Source organism: Ranitomeya imitator, chromosome 7 (assembly GCF_032444005.1).
Source record: "Ranitomeya imitator isolate aRanImi1 chromosome 7, aRanImi1.pri, whole genome shotgun sequence".
Taxonomy (NCBI): Eukaryota; Metazoa; Chordata; class Amphibia; order Anura; family Dendrobatidae; genus Ranitomeya; species Ranitomeya imitator.
Genome location: NC_091288.1, coordinates 16,501,513 through 16,526,904, shown reverse-complemented (window position 1 = coordinate 16,526,904; position 25,392 = coordinate 16,501,513). Strand labels below are relative to the sequence as shown.

The 25,392-nt window shown below is 44.2% G+C and overlaps 1 protein-coding gene across 1 annotated transcript; it reads left to right on the top strand.

The window, feature by feature from the left end:
• The first annotated feature begins 1,326 nt into the window (after positions 1–1,326).
• Positions 1,327–22,264, top strand: LOC138644448 (gap junction gamma-1 protein-like). The gene is made up of 3 exons (XM_069732827.1): positions 1,327–1,441; positions 19,315–20,482; positions 21,790–22,264. Exons 2-3 carry the CDS (start codon positions 19,333–19,335, stop codon positions 21,795–21,797), a joined length of 1,158 nt encoding a protein of 385 aa, XP_069588928.1. The 5' UTR covers positions 1,327–1,441; positions 19,315–19,332; the 3' UTR covers positions 21,798–22,264.
• The last annotated feature ends 3,128 nt before the right edge of the window (positions 22,265–25,392 follow it).

The window sequence follows — 25,392 nt, the reverse complement described above, 5'->3', positions numbered from 1 at the left end:
TTTTAATTCCAGTAGTTGTTTTTCAAAGCGATAAAATTCTAAAAAAAATCTTCTATGAACAGCAAATAGGATTCATAGACATGAATAGGAAAAGTTTTTCAAGAGTTTTTGATGCCTTTTTTTTTAAGGAGGATATTGTAGTTGAATTACTTCAAAGAATTAAAAAAAACTGTGTGTGGCATTGAAAGTCAAGAAGATTTTCAAGCAGAAACTGATTCAGGAAATGCTCTTTTGTTGGGGAGATTTTGGAGGCGTTTTTCGACTTCTGAAAAGGTTTCGAAATTTTTATTTTTTTTTTACCAAAAAAAAAACATTTTAATGATACAGTGCCTAGTTTGAAGCAGATTCAATCAGAGAAGGAACATGCACTTTGTTTTTCTTTTACCATCAGATCTTTTTCAAACCCTGAAGCAGAATTTTAATTTTTTAGGAGTTTTAGGAGTAAAAACTGTCCAAAAACTAATGAGGAGTTCAAAAACCACAAGTTTCGATTGGAGAGCTGGGGTGTGTGTGTTCACACTGACTTTATGAACATAATCCACGGTTGTGTTCAAACTGAGGTTCTTTTTGCGGAGTTTTTGGTACAGAAACGCTCCAATAAAAACTCCTTGTGGTTTTTGAATGCCTCTTGGTTTTTTTTGAGAGTTTCTCATCCAAAAACTCAGTAAAAGAAAACGTGGTATAACACAACCGTGGAGTATGTTCACAATGAGATTTTTTTTTAAGAGTTCTTGGAGTGGAAACTTATCAGAAACGTTCTATCATCCTCCTAAAGTTTACGCTCAGTGCCGTGTCCACACTGAGTCTTTTTGTTGAGGTTTTTTAGAGGTGGTAATAAGGAGAACTTCCAGGTTTTTGAGGAGTTTTGCATTTTTTGAGGATGTTTGAAGAGTTTTTACTCAGGTTTGGAGCAGAGGAGCCACCGCAAGAACTAAGGTAAAAAACGACGGTGAAGCGAAACGCGTGGTGATGTTTTCCTGAAGTTTCCGCTGCCATGTTCACATACATAGTATTTAAGGTTGAAGGAAGACTTTAAGTCCATCTAGTTTTAGCCTTACTTTGAAATGAATAGGAGGAATCTTTCAGATGTTTGTTGCAGATCTGAGCACAAAGAAATCCTCAATAAACTTAATTTGCACATAGCTTTGGAGGTATGACGGTGCCCATGGTTGTCACCCAACTTTCCCAGAAATATTTATGGAGGCTAAATATAATTTTGGGAAAAGCAAAAAATGAAAACTTTGAATTGAGCAGGAAGAAACTGAGAAAGTCAGTGTGGGTGGGATTGGGGGCCGGTCTTGGAGGAGGTTCTCCACGCTTGGCCCCATCACAATCCTTCGAGTTCCACTGTAGCACACATCCTCCTAAAGTCTACGTAAACTCAACTTCTGACACAAGAAAAGCTTCGGGAGCGGGTACAGAAGGGTGCCACGTTAATAAGGTAAGTCTGCTCCTTCCAACATCCACTCTAGGGGCATTTTTTTTAGGATTTTCTGTGGGACTCACATCTGGATTGGCCTTATAAAGTAGTCTGCAAAGGATCGCTCGCAAAGTAACAAGACGTCCTGTTACACAAGAGTCCGTTCAACAGGGAGAGGGGGGCACAAACTTTCAAACTTTTTCGTTTCATAAAACCTTACACTTATTAGGGGGGGGGTTCTCTGTTTTTTTCTGTGGTTGGGGGGATCCTCGGGAACTTTGTAACAATGATTCAGGAGAGAGAAATATTGATTAATGTCACGTGGGGAGAAACTTTGGAGAAAGTTTTTGAAACTTTTTTTTTTTTTTTAAATAGTTTGTTAAAACCTTTTTTTTGCGTGTGATACATTTACTTTCTTGGTTACTATCTCAATCTGAGTCTGAAGAGGACCAGAGATTTGATGTGGGGGGCCCAGGGCATCCTTTTATGGGGTACGGTTTAGATATAAAGTTAGTCATATGGGTTCAAGATGGTACATTTTGAGGGTCAATCACTGCGCAATAGGATTTTCAGTGTTTTCAGCAGTCATATTTTTTGATACAGATACTCATTACTTTTTTTTGTAGAATCTTGGGAAAAGGGGTGCCATATCACGGGGGGCTCCCAGATGTGAGGATTCCTCGGTTTTAGAGACCATGAGGAAACCCATCTACCTAGGTCTTATCTAAAGCACACAAGTTCTGATTCCATTGCAAAAGTAATGGATCCCTTTACCTAATATACGAGACTACCGCAATCCTCTTTCGCGTCCCCCCACGCTTTCTCCAATACGAGACCCCGGAGATTTCCGTTCAGGAAATGCGTGCACCTAGGACGGCGTGTCTCATCCCGTATGATTCACTCGTGGAAACTCTTATATTCTCTACCAACGCTGCAAGTATTTGACGTTTTCGTAACATTCTCCGCCAGGACAGGATTTCTCAAACTCAGACTTACTTTTCCCAAAAAGGAAATATAATCTTGGGGACGGCAAGGAAAAAAAAAAGTTATTTTGTAAATTGGACTTTTGTTTTGGAAGATAATGTAATTTTATCCAGAGGAGAAGCCACATTGAATAACAAAGGGATGTTTAAAGCACCATGCGGTGGAGGGGAGAGGGGGGATGGCGAGGGATTGCTACCTGCAGGGATGAGAATTTGGGGGCTGATACATTTGCAAAAGAGGGAGGGGGAGGGGCACAATGATTACTTTTCATGGCAGATCTACCGGCATATGGTAGTTGTGCGCCGTTCCTGGGCCTGATTCTTATGATTTGCTTCAGATCTATCGCATATAAGTGCACACATTTTCTGCATGCAATAATGATACACGATCTCCAACATTCTGTTTATTTAAAGAGCTAATTGAGCTAAAAAATCATTTTTGCAATTGGGGTTCGTTACAAATTTTGCACCGTTTGGCTTTTAAAGGCTCTTTGTTTTCCTGCACATTCAGCTTTGATCTTTGAGCATCATAAATCAACTAAGGAGCTCAGAAAAAGCCAGATGAAAGAGTTATAAACTCTCCAGGCAAAATGAGCTTTCTAACAGATTCTCCGTTAACTCATTCCGCAGCCAGCAATACAGCAAACGGAGCAACACAGAGGCAAACGCTGCAATATTTTTAATGACACCCAATTGCAAGACATTATTTTTAGACCCAAATGCATGCACTTAAGTAAAAAAAAAACACAAAGTGGAAACAACCTACGTTGTTTAAGATTATACTCAATTATATCTATTCATGGGAAAGCTGGGTGACAAACAAAACAGTTCCTGTAAGGGAATTGATCACATGTTGTGGACATGGTGGGAATTCCACAATCAAATCTGTACAGAATTCCTTGTGGCGCATTGTAATTTACGCTGCGGATTTTGGTAAAATCCTCGCCAAAGTACACGGAATGCAGATTTTGTGGCATTAATTAATGTAGTGCCCCATCAGCAAATTTACAGGAAGATGTGTCAATGTCGCGTTAGCGAATGTATCGCTACATAACGAGGCTGGGAAAGCAGGATGGCCACCACATTGATTGTCCCCTGATCTTCTATTTATTGGCTCCTGTATAATTGGGCAGGTTTGCCATTCCGGGGTTTGGAGAAAAGTTGGGTTAGGAGTAGAGTTCAGCGAATTTTTGAATATTCGGTTCGGATTACGATCGATGGCGAATATTGCATTTGCAATATTCGCCGAACGACATGGGAGTCGATGGGAGTAGAGATGAGTGAATGTTCGGAAATGATCGTCAAGTATAAATTCAGCACGAATAGGGTAACAATATGGCACGAATATGGCAAATTCGGATTTGGATTCTAACATATTTTCTCATCCTCTGAACACAACAGTCCTTTGTGCTTTCCTGGGATGTCGTTGGTTCGTGGACTGCCCGGAGCACTAATTAGCGATGCAGGATGTTGGTTCGTTATTTTGCCTGTTCCTTTACTGGTTGTATCATCCCGAATACGGAGACACGTGTGTGTGTGTGTGCGTGCGCAATAACTCAGAAGTTTGTAAATATATAAGAAAATATTTAGAATTGAGAGTCCTCAGTGGTTGATACCTTTGAATGGCCAGCTGAAAAAATGGAAACAAATTGCAAGCTCTCGAGACTACACAGGTCTCTTCATCAGGCAAAGACTAATACAAAATCTGAAGAATTACATATTTATGCACAACACTATACTGGCTAACACGGTACAAAGATATACATCTTCCCTATATCTAAATATATAGGCTACTTTTACCCATCGAATTGATGAAATAGGTTCACACAGGACTATCGGGCGGCATCCCATCCTCTACAGAAATGACAGTAGGGGTCGATGGCACACGTTGATGACTTTGCTGCTTTTGAACTATTTTTTCATGAATGCGAACGGGCAAAAAATTACATTGAAAATCCCACTACCGTCATCTGGCGCTTGTCAGAAAATCTGCAGGATGTGGACCCTTTAAAAAAAACCTAAAGTTCGAAATCTATAGAAGTATTACTGGAAAAAAAAAATGCAGAAATTGCGTAACTGCCTTGTGTACACTGGAACCCATACATTCCCAGTGTTACATGTAACATTTCGCTCCTGCGCCAAGTAGCAGACGGATGCCGTCTGTGTCCCAAGTTTCCGCTACCTGGAAATTTGGTCGCAAGTTTCCTGTTACCAAGGTATTTTAGGACATTAGCACAATTTGGGCACGCGTTTACCCCACGGGTGCGCGTCGGGGCAGGGATCCGTGGAGAGATTGTTGCGATTATTACACCTCGCCGACTTCATCGCGATCTCGCCGCTTATTAGAGTCGTCGGAAATCGGATGTTTATATTCCGGAGTCACGTGACCGAAACAAAAAAAACAATAATCCCATATTAGATTCATTGTAACTCCCGATTCGCAACGTTCCCAAAGTACGACTTAACCCTTTGTTCCGCCAGATATTCCCCGGCGGTCGGTCCGGTGGTCCGTCTGGTCTGCAAGAATTTAATGCCCAGAGTTTTTACTCTTTCAAAAGCAGGTTTTAGATTTCAGGTCTGGAGGCCCAAGGAAGTGACAGAGGGGTATGGAGGGGGGGAGAGGGGGCTGGTTTGGAAAAATAGGAGGGGGGTGAGAGGAGGAGGAGGGTCTGGGGAAGAATAAAAGGGGAAAGGCAGAAATGAGGGAGGAGGAGATACATGGAAGGGGGTTAACCATTTCCCCGCCAAAATTAAGACCAATTTAACGTGAACAGAAGAAAATGCCACTATGCAACATTTATAAAAGGGCCATTTTCCCAATAGATTTTAATTTGCAAAATTTTAGCTCCCAAAGATTCCTAATTCTAGAAGCTTCCACATGGGGCTTATTCACACCTTGCAGTTTTATAATGGGGGGTTTGGAGCCTTTTAGCAAAAAATCATTGCAAAAAGAACAAGGCCGGGCTTCATGTACGACCCAACTGTGCCATCTATTACAATGGCGCGTGGAATCGCTAGTCATGGGACACAGCATGCTGGGGGTTGTAGTCCTCCAATAGTGGTGACACATCATGCTGGGGGTTGTAGTCCTCCAGTAGTGTGGTGACACATCATGCTGGGGGTTGTAGTCCTCCAATAGTGGTGACATATCATGCTGGGGGTTGTAGTCCTCCAATAGTGGTGACACATCATGCTGGGGGTTGTAGTCCTCCAGTAGTGTGGTGACACATCATGCTGGGGGTTGTAGTCCTCCAATAGTGGTGACATATCATGCTGGGGGTTGTAGTCCTCCAGTAGTGTGGTGACATCATGCTCGGGGTTGTAGTCCTCCAGTAGTGTGGTGACACATCACGCTGGGGGTTGTAGTCCTCCAGTAGTGACACATCACGCTGGGGGTTGTAGTTCTCCAGTAGTGACACATCATGCTGGGGGTTGTAGTCCTACAGTAGTAATGATGCATAATTCTGGGGGTTGTAGTTCTCCAGCAGTAATGACATATAATACTGGGAGTTGTAGCTCTCCATTACTACTGACAGATCATGATGGGAGTTGTAGTTCTCCAGTAATACTGACAGATCATGCTGGGGGGTGTAGTTCTCCAGTAATACTGACACATCATGCTGGGGGGTGTAGTCCTACAGTAGTAATGATGCATCATTCTGGGGGTTGTAGTTCTCCAGCAGTAATGACATATAATACTGGGAGTTGTAGCTCTCCAGTAATACTGACAGATCATGATGGGAGTTGTAGTTCTCCAGTAATACTGACAGATCATGCTGGGGGGTGTAGTTCTCCAGCAGTAATTACATATACTGGGAGTTGTAGTTCTCCAGTAGAAGTGACGGATCGTGCTGGGAGTTGTAGTTCTCCAGTAGTAGTGACGGATCGTGCTGGGAGTTGTAGTTCTCCAGCCCTAGTGACAGGGCTTCCACCATGCTCAGGGGTCTGCCGGCAGTGCAGGGGGGGAGGGTGTCTCCTCTTTGTCTAGACCTCCATTCCCCAAACCTAAACTTAGTGGGAGGGGACAGGGGAGACCCTTCTCCCGCTATCACCGCCCAGAAATGATGCCCCCATTGATGCCGCCGCCGTCTTTGTCTTGGGCGCAGATTTGGCGCTTGTGTCGCCTCCATATACCGGGGAGGAGATTGCGCCGAGTTGCGCGGGAATAAATATATCGGCCCGGGAGAGAGGAAGAGACGGAGCCCGGAGAGGAGAAGCCGGTGCAGAGTCTGCATGGAAGAAGGGGTAGGCACGGGGCAAGTATGGTGCAAAGAACTGGAGTGGTGAAGAAAGTGGCCTGAACGAGCAGGCATGGGGCAAGTAACTAACATGGTGCAGAGAGTGGCTGGAGACTGGTGCAGGCATGGGGCAAGTAACTAACATGGTGCAGAGAGTGGCTGGAGAGGAGCAGGGCAGGCATGGGGCAAGTAACTAACATGGTGCAGAGAGTGGCTGGAGACTGGTGCAGGCATGGGGCAAGTAACTAACATGGTGCAGAGAGTGGCTGGAGAGGAGCAGGGCAGGCATGGGGCAAGTAACTAACATGGTGCAGAGAGTGGCTGGAGAGGAGCAGGGCAGGCATGGGGCAAGTAACTAACATGGTGCAGAGAGTGGCTGGAGAGGAGCAGGGCAGGCATGGGGCAAGTAACTAACATGGTGCAGAGAGTGGCTGGAGAGGAGCAGGGCAGGCATGGGGCAAGTAACTAACATGGTGCAGAGAGTGGCTGGAGAGGAGCAGGGCAGGCATGGGGCAAGTAACTAACATGGTGCAGAGAGTGGCTGGAGACTGGTGCAGGCATGGGGCAAGTAACTAACATGGTGCAGAGAGTGGCTGGAGAGGAGCAGGGCAGGCATGGGGCAAGTAACTAACATGGTGCAGAGAGTGGCTGGAGAGGAGCAGGGCAGGCATGGGGCAAGTAACTAACATGGTGCAGAGAGTGGCTGGAGAGGAGCAGGGCAGGCATGGGGCAAGTAACTAACATGGTGCAGAGAGTGGCTGGAGACTGGTGCAGGCTGTAAGGTTGCTGGAGGGAGGCAGACATGGGGTAAATCATTGGAATGGTGCAGACATGATGCAAAAGTGGCTTGTGAGTACAGATATGGTGCAAATATGACACGGTGCAGAGAGGGGCAGGAATAGTGTAAAAAGTGTCTGAACAGGGACATACATGAGGCAAAGTGCAAATATCTAATGGCTGAAAAATTGTCTGGAGAAGGGACAGCTCAAGTTGTGGTTGGAGGGGCATGTAGCATGATGTGACTTCAGGCTTCTGGGGGCAGCCATTATTTCAGAGGGGACGTGTACAACCCAAATAAAATATTGCTAAACTAATGACCAGTTCAGAGCGGTGGCGTAAGGCTAAATTCGCATGAGCGTCTCTGCGCGGTGTATCATCTGCATGCGCATGATATTTCCAAGAGGGTGTGTCCTGGACATGCTCAGTCCGAAATACGCAAGCGCATCGAACACATGCGTATGCATGTCCTTGCGTACCAATGCACTCACATAGACAGTAATGCGTTGTTTTGACGCACTCATCTGCATGCATATGTCTGCGCATGTTGCGTTCGTCACACACCGCGAAGCGACACATGCGTACGCATCCGCATGCCCCTGCGTACACAGTGTTAAATATATGTACGCAAGATGCATGCAGATCGGTACGCAGGTATATGCTGCGCACACATACGCTAATGTGAACCCGGCCTCAGCTCTGCTTGCACTCTGGTAACGAGTGGCTGACTGGGCGGTGTCTAAGTAGATGAAGACGGCCTCGAGCGTGGGAGGGAATGGTGACTTTGGGGTGGGTGCTTGAGTCCTGTTCACTTCTGTAGGAATATGAGTGGTCTAGAGCAGGGGTCCCCAACTCCAGTCCTCAAGGCCCATCAACATGTCATGTTTTCAGGATTTCCTTAGTCTTGCCCGGGTAATAATTGCATCACCTGTGCAATGCAAAGGAAATCCTGAAAACATGACCTGTTGGTGGGCCTTGAGGACTGGAGTTGGGGACCTCTGGTCTAGAGAACCCTGAGGTCTTCTAGGTATCAGTGTGCTGAGACATTGGTGTCGGGTAGGTAATGCTTATTACTATACCAGATATCAGTCGCACGTTTGGGTTCAAACATGGCAGCGCGCTTCATATAGAGCTGTATTGGCCGTATACGATGTATTCATCCGACTTGATAATTGTACATATTGAGACAGTTTTAGGCAACGGAAAGCGGTTTCCCTTAGCAGCCAATCAGAATTCATCTCTGATTTTCCAGTGTAGCTTTGTAAAATGAAAGCCGCAACCTCATTGGTTGCTACGGACAACTGCTCCTGTTTTGCACAAATTTTAATACCTCTCCCTCCATATGTCATATGGACCAGGATTATTCCATATTGTCACCGTAACAGACAATCCTGTCAAGCCATGTTATAAAGCTTGGCCACATAAGCATGAGATAGATGTTCAATTCACAGATCTCAAACTAGCGGCCATCTTGGTTATCCATCGCTGCCACATAGGAGCCTTGCCAGCCTGTCGGCATCACCGATGCCTCTTCCAATTACTAGGCCCAACATAACAACGTGCATGCGGTGCGCTACAATGATGACACCATGTAAGGGCTTCTATGTGGTGGCTATGGACTACTGAGGGGGCCGATGGGTCTGCAAATCTTTTTGCTCAACTCTACCGTTGGCCGACCGATCATTCGGCAGACATTTATTTTCCTCAACTCTGCTCGGTTGATGTGTTTTTAAACAGGGAGAGAGGAGAAAGCCGCTGCTCAAAAACAAAAGAATTGGTGGTTGAGTTCCATCTGCCCGACATCGAGTCAGGAGACCCCCATACTCACAAAATGGTCGGCAGTTCTGAAATTGGGGGGTTCATTTGACTTTCATCTAATGATATGGGGCTTTCAGTGCGATCAGTGTTGTCGGGCCTAGGCCAAAGGAGGAGTAGATATGTCGGCTCTATCGTGCGTGGGTATGGCGGTGGATTCTGTACATTGTGATATAACGAGGCATTTCCAGTCATCTTGTGTAGCTCATACGCCATCTTTCTTTTGTACTTGTGTCGCTGTTGGGCTCAAGTCCAAGTTTACAATTTATTTCCTATCCATAAATGTCTGTTGTTCTTTGTCGGACCTCTTGTTGTGGGGCAGAGTCGGTCATGGATGGGGTCAGATGCTGCCACCGGCCCTCCATTGTTCATTGTTTTTACAATGTGATGTGGCTTTGTGTCGTGCAGCATTGTACTGTAATGTCGGCTAAAGGGCGTCATGTCTGCAGGGCTGACCCATATATATTGCAAGTGCAACTTATTCACTTTTTTTTATCAGAAATTTAAAGAATTTGCCCCAAAAAGTAAAGTGAATATACCCTTAGGCAATGCAATTTTTGCAGATGAGGGGAAAGGAATCTGCAAAAATAAATCCCATACAAGGTACAAAATGTTACCGGCGTATAGGGGAAACTCTTATTTAGTTTGATGAAAGTGGGCCATTAAATAAAATTATAGGGTCCAAAGCATGGTGGCCACCATTTACCCTTATGGGGCATTTTCTCTCTTGCTTGTGATCTAGGCACTATTGTTTCTTGCTTCTGTTGCAGATGCCAAGATTTAATTGCAAGCTCTTGGGAGCAAGTTTTTTTTTTTTTACTTTGGAACTGGTAGTCTGTTCATGAATGTTGGCCTTGTTTTTGTAATCTAATCCTGTGTTTTAAATTATCCCATATGTCACCTCTAACCCTCCATTACACCCCCACCTGTACCCTCCTCCCTCTGCATTCTTGCCCTTTTGTTCCTGTGTCTTCATGGTTTTTTTTTTCCTATGCCCCCAGGCTACAAATATTCCTTTTCTTCTCAAAACAAGGGAAATAAAAGGGGACTCCCTGAAGCATCCCTGCTGAGCGCAGCTCTTGTGCTGAAGTACTGACTGTAAAATTCGGGTCTCTTTTCTTGGAAGTCAATTGAGGACAAAGCAATAATCTCTGTAATCTATCATGACATCTGCACTTTTTCTAGTTATCGGTATGCCAGGTCCCCTGAGTGATGGGAATGCCCACCAATGTTGCAGGTTGTCTCAGACAGTCCTTTTAGGCTAAAGGTACCGTTACACTAAACGACTTGCCAACAATCACGACCAGCGATACGACCTGGCCGTGATCGTTGGTAAGTCGTTGTGTGGTCGCTGGGGAGCTGTCACACAGACGGCTCTCTCCAGCGACCAACGATCAGGGGAACGACTTCGGCATCGTTGAAACTGTCTTCAACGATGCCGAAGTCCCCGGGTAACCAGGGTAAACATCAGGTTACTAAGTGCAGGGCCGCGCTTAGTAGCCTGATATTTACCTTGGATACCATTGTAAAAGTAAAAAAAAAAAAAACACTACATACTCACATTCCGATGTCTGTCACATCCCCCGGCGTCAGCTTCACGCACTGACTGTGTCAGCGCCGGCCGTAAAGCAGAGCACAGCGGTGACGTCACCGCTGTGCTCTGCTTTACGGCCGGCGCTGACAGTCAGTGCAGGGAAGCTGACGGCGGGGGACGTGACAGACACCGGAATGTAAGTACTTTTTTTTTTTTTTTTACTTTTACAATGGTAACCAGGGTAAATATCGGGTTACTAAGCGAGGCCCTGCGCTTAGTAACCCGATATTTACCCGGGTTACCAGTGAACACATCGCCGGATCAGCGTCACACACGCCGATCCAGCGATGACAGCGGGTGATCAGCGACCAAAAAAAGGTCCTGATCATTCTCCAGCCACCAACGATCTCCCAGCAGTGGCCTGATCGTTGGTCGCTGTCACACATAACGAGATCGTTAGCGGGATCGTTGCTACGTCACAAAAAGCGTGACGTTGCAACGATATCGTTAACAAAATCGTTATGTTTGAAGGTACCTTAAAGGGAACCTGTCACCTGAATTTGGCGGGACAGGTTTTGGGTCATATGGGTGGAGTTTTCGGGTGTTTGATTCACCCTTTCCTTACCCGCTGGCTGCATGCTGGCTGCAATATTGGATTGAAGTTCATTCTCTGTCCTCCATAGTACACGCCTGCACAAGGCAAGATTACCCTGCGCAGGTGTGTACTACGGAGGACAGAGAATGAACTTCAATCCAATATTGCAGCCAGCATGCAGCGAGCGGGTAAGGAAAGGGTGAATCAAACACCCGAAAACTCCACCCATATGACCCAAAACCAGTCCCGCCAAATTCAGGTGACAGGTTCCCTTTAAGTTCAGGTGAGCGTATTTCTTGGTCCATGTGCTCAATAGACAGCACACAGACCAATGTTGGCGTACGCGCTAGTGCACATGGCCTGTTTCCTCAGGTTCATGTGGATGGAAAAAATAAATTCAGTTTAGTCTAGCCTGGTCCAATTTACAGACCGGACTATGGCACAAATTGTGGCAGCTCTTACACGGATAAGTACGAATAGCTGCACATGCAGAAATGCACGTCTGCAATTTGCAAATGAGATTGTTCTGCAAAGTTAAGAGCCGGTTTACACTTGACCTTAGGCCTCATTCAGATGTGCGTTTTTTGTGTAGTAGTGATATTACGGATAGCACTCATACCTGTGATTTTCTATGAGGCATTCACATGATTGTGATTTTTTGTGGACTGCTCACTGCGGAGACATCCGATTTTTGATACGAGGGTCAGATCAAAACCGGCAATGCAAGTTTATGGGCCATTGAAAAAAATCAGACCGCACTCGAATGATGTATTCACAAAGGAGAAAGTGGAGAAACCCATTTTAACTTTTTTTTCCTTCTTTTTTTTTTTTTCTCCACGTACAAGAAAAATTGACACTTGGACCAAACTCTGATCAAAATAATTGGTCCATTTTTCTTGTACTTGAGAAACTCGAACGTCTGAATGAGGCCTAAGAGAAGTAGCTGTAAGTTGTCTGAAGCTAGGCCTCCCCACCAGTTCTGTGGCATGGCCAAAATATCTTTAACTTTCTGTCACCCGACTTGATTAGCATCCAGGTTGCGTGTAATGAAGAGGAATGAATCGATTTTTAGAACCCCGTTCCAGCAGCCAAGTCAATAGCCCTGACTGGAGCCCTGTGGATCGCCTCCTATCTGCGGGCAAATACCTGACACGATGACATGTGTGCGTCGCACTGCAAAAATTGTTGCACTCGGGTACAATGAGAAGAGGCATTTCGGATGCTGCCAGGCAGTTTGCTCCCTTCTGGGGGTCACGGACGGCTGAAGTAGCCGCTGAACCAGGGTCTTGCAAATGTATTCTCTCCTCTCAATTAATAGTCTATAATGGCAATGGGGACAGTCTTGTTGTGGTCGCGTTTTGTTGCATGCTACACTGGGACCACATTAACAGTAAGTGGATGTGATTTCTCGATCTTCATGACACACTAGCAACGTCGTTGTTTGGCTCTAAGCTAAAACCTGAGTTCAGACATATGTCAGTCACGTGTGCTCGTCCGCAAATTGCGGACACGGATGGCCCCCCTAAAGCTCGTCCACAATTTGTAGTGGCGACCGGACCCCTGTGCTCGTCCACATCTCATACAAGTGCAGGAGCTGCCTGCTATTAACATTCAGTAGTCTAGGCCACAAATCATACTAAAATGGTGCATTTTGCAATAAAAGCACCAAACAACTTGAATGTAATCGATCCGTGCTCGTCATTGCCCCCACAAGGCTCAGTTCACAATGGGTCAGCGTATAGACATCAGTGGACCAGACTCGTGCCAGAAGAGTTTCCATTTGGCATACGCTTTCTCAACGTCATGGTCAAATGTGGTGTTTTGCTACAAAAAACCCTCCCAAAATACCTGATTGTCCCAGATGGACCCTGGATGTGATAATCAATGGCTATAATCTTGTAGTTGCATCACATGTGGTGACTGTCACCTTTTTTGGATTTTTTTTTTCTCCCCCTGACAGATAAGTTTATTCAGGCATCACTGTGGTGACGACCAATGTCATTACCCGTTATATAAGAGTCTGCATCAGGTAAGGTTTTGTTTGCCCTCCAATGTATGTGACCCTGTCCCCACCTTGCTGTAATCAGTAAGAAGTGAGATAAAAGCTCATGTGGTGGTAATTAGAGGACATTCAGCAGCACCCTGTAATTACCAAGCAAATAGGAGACTGAGGGACTGCGACCCCACCCGCCATTATTGCCCCTTCTCCAGTCCATGACTTCACTTCCATATGAATAGTACGATAATCCCGGTATACATGGACATTATTCTTCAGGATCCTGCTGTATCTTCTATCTGAGGTGAATGTTAGTTTTTGTCCCAGTTGTGGAATTTCCTTTTTTTGCCGTCTTCCATCCCTGTTGTCCAATGCTTGGAACCCAGCATGGGCGCCCGTAATACTGAGGACCCTATATTCTAAAGCTGGAGGTGGGTTCCGACTCTGTCTGGTCTTTTTGTTCTGGCTATAAACCTGACTTTACTATTTTTTATTTTTTTTTCCTTGTGTGTGTCATAAACTTCTCGCATTTAAAGGTACGTTCCCACGGGGCATCTACGGATATTCTGAGCGGAAAATCTTCTTACAGTGTCAGCATTGATGACACCGTACAACCTCTCATCAACGCTCTGCGGAGAAAATCACCATGTAAATTACTCAGGACTTAAAATTTGACACACTATGGATTTCCTGTTGCACATTTTGCCCTTTTGGGCAAAATCTGTCGTAAGGCTATGTGCGCACACACAGGATTTTGGAGATTATCAAAAATGATTTCTGAAATTATTTCTGCGTCATGGATTATTATTGTATATATTTTTTTGGGGGGAGCTCACCTGTTCCAAAAACAATCCACCTACTGGAACTAATACCTTTTTGGGTCTGTGGACACTGAGTCTTTTTGGTGCAGAAGTTTGTTTTTAAGGAGGATTTGGAGAGTTTCTGATCCCGAAAACTCTACATACGTTAGGATCCACAGAACCTTTTTTAAAAGGATATTTTGTCTCCATTGACTTCCATGGGGCCAGCAGCATCACATCTGCTGGATTTTGTGTGCACGTGTCTGGTATTTGGCACCTGTCCTAATCCTTACGGATGCAGAGGTGAACAGACCCACAATTTCCCTTCTAGGATGCTTTAATAAAGCAAAGCTGGTACAATTATTTGCATCCATTAAATTGCCCCAACCACCTTTTGGTTTAGGGATGTGTATAGCTAGTTGGCCATATACAACAGAATACGGTAATTAACTTTTTGCAAATTTTTTTTTTTTTTTTTTTTCTTTTTTGGTTTTTCCCTTTTTTAACCAGGGTTTTTTTTTTTAATGGGAGTTCAGGTTTGGAGTCTTCCACTGACCGCTCAATAGACCCCTTAGAAGTGCACATGCAGAGAACAGATTCATTAGGAGGCACAGAATCTGTCCCATGTGCGCTCAGCCAGGGGTCTTTTGATCAATTTGGTGGGAGTCTGGGTTTAGACACCCACTACCGATCTATAGGATATATCCTAATAATAAAAAATATATATATATTTCATATTCAACTTGGCTAAAGTTTAGTTACTCTTTTTAAAAAGTTGTCCTCAAGCTGCCTTATAGATATAAGAATTGATAGTGTTACCCAAGATCACACATTGGACAGATTACATTTTACCCTTTTTTTTTTTTCTTCCCCCCCCCCCCCCTTTGCATAAGACGAGTAACGGCGGTCTGCAAACGACTGTGAGGCCGGGGTCACACTAGACCGTAATACGGACGAGTGCAATGCGATGAAAAATCGCATAGCACTCGTCCCAATGTTAATCAATGGGGCAGCTCCCATCATCCGATATTTTCTCGGCCGTATTCAGGATCCGAGTGAAATCGCAGCATGCTGCGATTGTCAGCGTTTCTCGGCCGAGAATCGCCAATGAAAGTCTATGGGGGTGAGAAAAAATAGCACAGCCCACGGACCATCAGTGTGACTTGCGAGAAATTCTCAGGCATTGGGCATGTGACAGGAAAGGCTCAGCCATTATTTGCTCATTTTGCAAGTGTGTGAGAAAATCTCACCATACGGATGCCATACGGATGTCACACGGATGTCACACGGATCATTTAATGTGAGAAAATCGCATCCTCGCACTGCACACGGATCATTGTTTTGGTAACATTTGTGCGATTCTCGTCCGTCAAAAACGGACCGTTTTTTTTTTATACGTTGTGTGTGTCCCCGGCCTTACACAAATTTCTTTTGTGCATGTTCTCTGTTGTTGAGCCCTCTCTCCCCTCCCCAAAAGTGCGGCTATTTCCAAAACTTTATCTCCTGCTCGCTGCTTGTTTTCGGAGTCACATGGTCGGCGCGCACCTGGCCGCTCTCAGGTGTGAGGCCCTTATGTGACGTGGAGGAGCCTATTTGCCTTTTAGGTTTTCCTTGTCTATGATGATGCATGGGAATAAATCCTACAACCAGTTTAACCAGGTGCCGTGTTTTGGCATGTTCGGGAAGGCAAACACGCGAATGATGTTGGTTATTTGTCTGGAGCAAGAAGCGTCACCTTTCACACACATCTTGCAAAATATCACTTGCGACAGAATGTGGCGAGACACTTATGACATTGCTGTCATCGCCTTCTGGTTGAAATTTACTTGCCCTGCATTTTATATTACTGTGTAGTCTGAAAGCCACCTCCCCAAATTATTTATTTCTTTTTTTTTCTTTTTTCTTCCATGCTTTACACTGCAGCTTTGCTTGTTCTATTGCAAACGGAGAACTAATTTCCTTAACAGTAAGGATGATTACTGTATATACCACCAGGGAGAAATGAATTGTGCATCTGCGGCACAAGGGGGGGGGAAAAGTGCCTCGGTAAGGGGAGTGGGGGTTGTCTTAAATAGCTTCGTGCAATGGTCCTTAATCATGACAGAGCAACTTTGCCAGATGTTTCTGTATTGCAGAGTTTAACAGAAAAATGCCAGATGGGCCGCTGGGTGCAACAGTGGGCTTCACGGACTGTTACAGGGGTTTCCTGCCTCGGTTTAGCTCCCGGATCATGTTGCTTTACATTATATCTACATATGTTAAGTAGCGGTCTAGACTCTCGTGTAAGATCTAGATCCGTGCCAGAAAATGGATAAAGCGCCGCCCTGATGGTGAATGAGATATGAGCTGTAATTGTTGTTGAGGGTGTCAGAAGGAGGTCACAGGGTCATTGGGCCACTAACAAGCATTAAGAGGCTACTTATGGGATCCCACTTAGGAAATGACAGCACTGGAAGGGCAAATGATCATCCCATCAGATCCGGGCTATAGACTGTGCCGCTGGTCAGATCGCCCCTTGCATATGGGGTACGGAGGTGTTTGCAGGGCACCCACAAGATGGCGTGATCGGATGCTTGCTGGAAACTTACCATTTGGGTTCACAGGTTGCGGACGTGTATTTTCAGATCATTGCAGGGTTTTATAGCATTCCACTGCAATCCTTAAATTTGTTTTCATAGGGAAATAGTTGCCTCTACCATAAGTAAAATGCTACTTTTTTTTTTTGTAGAGATCCAATGTGCCGGTTATGAGAGAACTAGTGCAGAACTCATGTGAAAATCAGAAAATCATGCTAGGAGTGCACTTGGGGGTGTGTCAATGCACTGGAAAAAGCATTCTGACCCCCCCCAGTGCACTTCCAGACAATTTTGCATATGACTTCTGCACTAGTTTTCTCGTAACCGGCACATTGGATCTCTACAAAAAGAGGTGGTGTCACTACAATGACAATGTCATATAAAACGGCCGATTCATTGATCGATCAGGAGTAAGTAGTGAGGCATTGTCTTCTAGCGCCATTGACTGGTAGGGTTGCTGGAGTCAGCAGGTTTTCCGAGATCATAGGAAAGTCCTAGGAACTTCTTCACTAATGCACCCTCCTTGGTTTCCTGTGAAAACGCAGACACGTGCTTTGTTGGTGAAGTTGACTGTTGGGGCGCGTCTTCAGCAGGATACAAATGGGAAATGGAGACCATCAGTGTATTGTGCCCACAGGGTGGTATCTGCCTTCCTGTTATCTCCTGCTGTTTTTCTGGGCTGATAGTGGATGGGAGCTTCCTGGCCATTTGCTTATGTAATGGAAAAAGTCAGTAAATGCCACATTTTTGACTATGTATATGAAGTAGTTAAGTTGCAGCTCTAGGCCACACAGTGACTTTTTACTTCTGATTTTCAACTACTGAGTCCAGAAGATTGCTTGTAAGTCTTTTATTAGTTTGGCCTGCTGCTGCACCTAAAATCGCTTAGTGACACTGCAAGGAAAAAAAAAATGTATTGCAGATTTGCACTGCACAGTTAGCAGATGGATAGCTTGCAGATGTCTTATCCGCAGCGCAGCTCAAAAACGTGTGAATATTTAAGATCTCTTATACCCCCATTGGAAAATCTGCTACATATACAGCTCGTGTGGACATAACCATAGACCCTCGATACTCAGTGGCAGATCTTGAGCTCACAACATGAGGGTCCACTCACCGCTTCCAGTCTTTCACCCCCCGGAAACCCCCCCCCCCCCCCCCCAAAAAAAAAAAAAAAAAATTGCTGTTATGAATTTGTGAACACCAAAAAATGCTTTCTACAATACTCAGCCTTTGGTCAAAGTTCCTGGCAAATCTGCCTAATTATGTGGTACCTCTCTCTCCCTAATATGGCTACAAAATAGGCGGATTTTCCTTTTGGGAACCTGGATGAGCACAAGGACCTCTTTTGTATTAGCCTTTTTTTTTTTTTTTTCTCCTTTCTGGTGTCTTCCAGTTGGAAAGATTTTTTTCCAACACTTTAAAGAAAAATGTGGATGGTATATCCCCACCTGAAATAGAAGCTGTGTCACTGGCTAGTTATCGTGAGATGTAAGAATGGATAAGTCACTAAAAAAAGGCTGCACACCTTCGTTACACATGGGTATTGTATATGAATAGACAATCAGTGGTGGATAAGTCATTAATAGGGATGATAGACCTGTGGATTGAAACTCAAATGGAAATCTCTCACTCAATATGTGTAGTAAAAGTATTATTATTATTACTTTTTATAGCGCCATTTATTCCATGGCGCTTTACATGTGAAATACGGGGCAATTATAGACAAATACAATTAAACATGAGCAAAAAACAAGGCACACGGGTACATAAGGGAGGACCCTGCCCGCGAGGGCTCACAGTCTGCAGGGGATGGGTGAGGATACACTAGGAGAGGGAAGAGCTGGTTGTGCAGCGGTTCAGTAGGTTGAGGATCACTGCAGGCTGTAGGCTTGTCGGAAGAGGTGAGTCTTCAGGTTCTTTTTTTTGAAGGTTTCTATGGTAGGCGAGAGTCTGATGTGTTTGGGTAGAGAGTTCCAGAGTATGTGGGGAAGCACGGGAGAAGTCTTGGATTCGGTTGTGGGAAGAAGAGATAAGAGGGGAGTAGAGAAGGAGATCTTGTGAGGATCGGAGGTTGCGTGTAGGTAAGTACTGGGAGACGAGGTCACAGATGTATGGAGGAGACAGGTTGTGGATGGCTTTGTACGCCATTGTAAGGGTTTTGAAGGGTCTTCCTTTTATACTACTCCTGCGTGACTATACCTATAACTGGATGAGCTTCCTAACTATCATTCATACAATTTGCACATTCATGATGATCACGGCAGGTATAACCAGAACTCGTCGATCGGCACTGGTTTGGGCGGCGTACAGAAATCCGTAGGTGGACCTTTTATTTCTATAGCTGGGTTGATGCCTTTCAGGTTTGGATCATTAGGTGTCTGCTGATAAAACATTACTCTTTTTTTCATCATATTTGGATCCTTTTTGTTTCTAGGTGGTGTCACATAATGGTTGTAAATAATGAATGTTTGCGGAGTGCCTGGGTGTTTCTTGAGTGTCTGCTTTTAGCACTTACTCGACTTGTACGATCTCGTCCAATGACTAACTGTATGGTGCTTTTTTTTCTCTATGTTCCAGATCTAATCGTGGCTCAAGATGAGTTGGAGCTTCTTAACCCGTCTCCTTGAAGAGATTAACAATCATTCCACCTTCGTGGGGAAGGTTTGGTTGACGGTTCTTATCATTTTCAGGATAGTCCTGACTGCGGTGGGCGGAGAGTCCATCTATTACGATGAACAGAGCAAGTTCGTTTGCAACACCCAACAGCCTGGATGTGAGAACGTATGCTATGACGCTTTTGCGCCGTTGTCACATGTCCGATTTTGGATATTCCAGATCATTCTGATCACCACCCCATCCATCATGTACTTAGGCTTTGCCATGCATAGGATCGCACGTCAACCTGAAGATTTCCGAAGGCGCTCAGAAAGGGCACAAAGTAAGCGCAAGAAGAAGGCTCCAGTGGTCCACCGTGGGGCAAAACGAGACTATGAAGAAGCAGAGGATGACAATGAAGAGGACCCCATGATCTGCGAAGTCCTGGAACCTGAGAAAGATGCGGAAGATGGAGACAAAAAGAAGCACGATGGCCGTCGACGTATTAAACAAGATGGCCTGATGAAAGTCTACGTTCTACAGCTGCTCTTCCGCTCTGCCCTAGAGGTTGGGTTTCTCTTTGGGCAGTATATACTGTATGGTTTTGAGGTGATCCCTTCTTATGTGTGCACTCGGAGCCCTTGTCCCCATACAGTAGACTGCTTTGTGTCCCGTCCCACCGAAAAGACCATATTTCTGCTCATCATGTATGCAGTCAGCGCTCTGTGCCTTCTACTCAACTTGTGCGAGTTGTTCCACTTGGGTATCGGTGGCATTCGAGACGCCCTAAGACAAAGGAGCAAAAATGCAGAGGAAGAGCAATATTCTAAAAAGTCTCCCAGTGCCCCTCCCCATTACCAGTCGGTGCTGAAAAAGGGAAAGGTTCCAAATGGCAAGATAATGTATCCCGAGAACGGTGTTGCCGAGACTTATGAATTGCCCGTCACTCATTCAAGTGAGCATGAGCTGGACCGGCTGAGACAGTACCTCAAGGTGGCCCAGCAGCACCTCGACTTGGCTTTCCAGCTGAACCCGGTGGGCGACACTGCCCATGCATCTCGAAGCAGCAGTCCTGAGGCCAACAGTATGGCTGCCGAACAGAACAGACTCAACCTTGCTCAGGAGAAAGGTGGAGTCTGTGAAAAAACTGGTAAGTGAAATAAAGGCCCATTTCATGTAGTTTTTGCACCTATTCAATGATTGTAAAAATTTCACTTAATGAGTTTGCATTATGCGAGCCACGGGGCTTAGGTAAGTGTGTAGAGACATACATCATCCTGGTAAACTGGGCTTCCTCATCAATGTTAGAGCTTTCGTTACTGATCGGGCGCTTTGGCTCCAGAATGTGATCTGAACAGTGTTGGTGACCACAAATAGTATGCGGTGTACATTAAGGCCTGTCTGCTTGCATACGTCACCTGTAGGCATCTACCCAAATTAAGTAAAGGTATGGCACCAAACCTGTCCATGGTTTGTGCCTAGTATCGCTGTTCAGCTTCGCTGCAATACTGAGTGCAACTTCTGGCCATCTGCAATTTTTGGAAGAAATCTGCCATGATTTTCTAATTTTGGAGAACCCCTTTAAATCACGTGTTCAACTTTTTTTGTGTGCTTCTGTATGAGTGGATTCTTAAGGAAAGGGGAATATAAATGCAGCACATCTGCGTTTCCTTCTCACTGGATACACTTATGGCTTTAGGTCACAAAAAATCAGTGAAAAGCTGCATGAGATCTGCTGTCATCATTAAACCACTTGCACGTAGACCGGTGTTACCCAATCCTACTTAATCCATGCTGCGCAGTGTGCATGCAGCTGAAATTGCAGCCACGTGCACGACATTGGCCACCACTTGTGAGTGTTTTTGGTGCATGGATACCTGACAGTGACAAACCAAAAGATGAGGCAAATCCAGGAAAAAGATGTGCACACTGTCACTAGGTTGGTGCAGGCATGAACAAAATAGTCCAAGTATAGGAAAAATCAGCCGCACTCAAATGGTTGAAAGTTCAGCAAACTGTAGTTTCTTTATTAATAAAGAAACTACACAGTTTGCTGAACTTTCAACCATTTGAGTGCGGCTGATTTTTCCTATACTTAAACCAAAAGATGATGGCGTCTGATCTTGTTACTATAAATATTTTGTACAGCTCTCCTTAGGTCCAGCTCGTTAGTCAAAATGTTTTTGTTTTTTTTCTCCAAAAACTCCTGAAGAAGACAAAACCTCAAGGCGAAACACCTTTTGTGTATATATGTATATATGTATATATGTATATGTGTATATATATATATATATATATATATATATATATATATATATATATATATATATATAATTTTTTTTTTTTTTTTTTTTTTAGCGAATAGGAAAAAAAAAGTTGCAAGAAAAGGGAAATGATTGATTTGGAAGTTGCACAGCATGATCACATCAATTCATTATTATTATTATTTTTCTGCAGGTTTGTGATCTTCTGAAAGTGGGAGCCAGGAAACAGGACATTTTTTGCAAGTCCTAACATGACTGGAATTGAGTTGCCATGAGGTCCGGCCTTCCCCACGTTTATCACCCTCTCCCCCTAATCCTCTGGGATCGTCTGTGGAGTGCAGCGCTCGCTGACTGCTCTCCTCTGTTCTGCCGGCTCATGCTGGAAAGTTAGTAAGAACTCATTCTCCATCCTGCTCCTTGCCACTAAGATTCCAGATGTGGAAGAAGACTCGCTCCACTGGTTTACACAGGCTGCCACCCACCCATCTCTGAAGATGCGGGGGGACAGCGGGTGGCACCGGCAACAAGTTGTTTTTTTTTTTATTTTTACCCCATAGTGGTTGCAGTGTGCAGAGCAGTGGTTATAATTCCATTTCAATTTTCTATTTCATGTAAAAGGGAATTTTTTTTTTTTTTTTTGTGTGCAAAAGAACCGAAAAACCTTAATGAAAAAAGGGAAAAAATATTGGTACTATTTTGTTACAAAGCTGGTTAATATGGTACAGTGAACAGTGGAATCCCTCGCTGCCAAGCCCTCAATGAAGAAGGGAATTTTGTTGAAATTGTTGTTTTTTTATTATTATTATTCAGTTGTTGTGTTTTTTTTTTTTGTTTTTTTTCTTTGCTATATATTTCTCACAGGCTGGTAATGTACATATTTCACATGTTGTCTCGTCTGCTGTGCCGACGTGGTCACCGAATGCACAAGATTATGTGGCGGGAGGAGACGTTCTTCATCTCACCCCCCAAATGTATTATTTTTGCATTAAACATTCCAGTAAGCATTTTCTCCCCCCTCCACCTCAGCCTTATAGTGGTACTGCCCAGTTTTGCCTCCTAGCTATTGAAAGGGCTGAGATGTTCCATTCCAGTTTACATGTTTCTGAAGGGGGGGGAGGCAGAATCTTAACTCTTTACCGCGAGCTTATTAAAACTCCGCCAGCTGTGAAGTGGTGGAAAGATGCACATTCCAATGCCCTCTCCTTTGCAAATACCAAAAGTGTCTTCTCATGGAAAGCAGGGGGAGGCTGCTGTACTTCCTTTTTTTTTCCTTATGATGAGGTTAAGAGCCATTTGAAAGCTTTTTCTTAAAAGCGACTACACCCCTAGTTAAAGTCAGACTCCCACTCTGCAGATTCTTGTGTAGAAAATATCAGGATATTGAGTAAAGGGCTCAATGGGAGAAGGTACAGATTTCTTGTTTCGGCAGGAATCTTTCTTGCAGACTGTTGGGATCAGACCAGTTTTTCACGTGTAATCACCATCTTTACACCTATAAGCTTGACCAATTTGCAATTTTTAAAGGGGATTTGTCACTTTTCATGAATATGTGATATTTGTACTTGGTGTAAATGTCTCTGCTCTCCTGAATCCGGCGTTGTTTTTCTTTTGTTTTTGTGTCGTTCTTTTCCTGAGATATGGCCTCTTTTTCATTGTCTAAATGTGAGTGCGCGTAGTCCTCAACTCTTCTGTGGGCGTCTTCCTGAGGACCACACCCCCTTGGCAAAAAAAAAGAGAAGATTTATTGCCAGGGAATAAGGGGCCATATCTCTGGAACAGAGAGGAGCAGGAACATGAGAAAAACCTTGCCGGATTCGGGAGAACGGTGGTAGTTGTGCCAGATTAAAAAAAAAAAATGACAAGTCCTCTTTTTACGATTAGAATTTGTGTGATTAAGCACAAAATAAAATGCTTGTGTAAAAGTGGTCAGATTGCTCTTACAGGTAATGGGATGAGCCTGTTCATTAAGTAGTTGGGGTGCGCTTTAAAGCAGAGTTCCACAATGTTTGCAATAAGTTCTTCTGTATAGAAAAAAATCCCCTGTGATTTTAATTTTCATCTTTAGTAATTTATGTAAGATTGTAGTTAAAGGGGTTGTCTTAACTTTTTTTTTCCATATATTTGGATATATCCTTTTTTATTGTAATTAGATTTCACTTAAAATTTTGCACCTTTGCCCTCTACAGCCTCTGTGTATTGCCCTGTCTATTGTTAGCTGCAGAATGAGATAACTGAGCACTGGTCAGTGAGCGCGTTCTGACGGGAGAGTTTAGAACTGTTTTATGCCTTTCTGAGCTTCGCTCGGCTGGTGTGTGGTCACGGACCACACGAAAAGTAAATGCGCAGGAAAATGGAACCTGTAAGGGTATGTGTCCACTTTCAGGATGGCCGGCGGTATCGCCGGAGCGGCTTAGCCGCTCTGCGCTAAGCCCCGCCCCCTTTCTGGGACGCGATGATGCCGGATGTGTTCACAGCACACATCCGGCATCATCGCTCCCCACCATAGGGCCCTGTGCTATATCTTGCGGCGACGCAGCGTCGCCGCAAGATATACGGACATGCTGCGATCTGAAAAGACGCGCAGCATGTCCGGAGTCGCAGGGCCGCCGCGTGCGTGTTACCACGCATAGTGGAGACGGGATTTCATTAAATCCCCTCCACTATGCCGTAACATCTGGACGCTGCGTGTCTGACGCTGCGACTCTATGCAGCGTCAAACACGCAGCGTTTACTGCACGTGGACACATACCCTAAGGGGTAAATGGTGCAAAATTTTCAATAAAACCCAATTGCAAAAATGACTTGTTTAAATGCAAGATTTTGAGGCCAAAAAAGTGGACAACCCTTTTAAGACTTAATACCTCAAAGATGGCAATTTTTATAATTGAACACTCCTCCTTTATTGGGGTCTTCTAATGTAAGACAGTAGAATAAAAAATACTCCTTTCAATTTAAGCCTAGTATTGTAGTGTAGTATTTTTATTATTTTTTTCTTTTTTATATATTATACTAACCAGTTTTCGCTAAATGCAATCCAGACCCCATTAGAGGGATTTCCAGGACTTTCCCCCCCCCCCCCCCATGGAAACTGCACCACTTTTGTTCATAGCAGTTTCTGGTACTACGACTGATTTTTTTTTTTTTTTTTTTTTTTTCCCCCCCCTCCCCGAGGATCGAGCTGCACAGCCCATGGGGCCATTTATATGGAAGATGTGTGATTGGAATTTCACTTTAAATTTTGCACCTTTGCCCTCTACAGCCTCTGTGTATTGCCCTGTCTATTGTTAGCCGCAGAATGAGATAACTGAGCACTGGTCAGTGAGCGCGTTCTGACAGGAGAGTTTAGAACTTTTATGCCTTTCTGAGCATCGCTCTGCCAGTGTGTGGTCACAGACCACAAGAAACGTAAATGTGCAGAAAAACAGAACCTGTAAGGGGTAAATGGTGCAAAATTTCAATACAACCCAATTGCAAAATTTATTTTATTTAAATGTAAGATTTTGAGGCTAAAAAAAAAGTGGACAACCCTATTAAGATTTAATACCTCATGATATCAATTTTTATAATTGAACATTCTTTTATTGGGGTCTTCTGATGCAGGACAGTTTTTGTAGAAAAAAAATCACTTTTCAAGTTAAATCTAGTATTGTAGTATTAGGGTTTTTTTAAGTTTTAAATGTAATGCTTTTACGTTTTTTTTATTTTGTTTTGTTTTATATTATGCTAACCACTTTTTTGGTAGATAAAATCCAGACCCCCATTAAAGGGATTTCCAGGACTTTCATTTTTTTTTTTT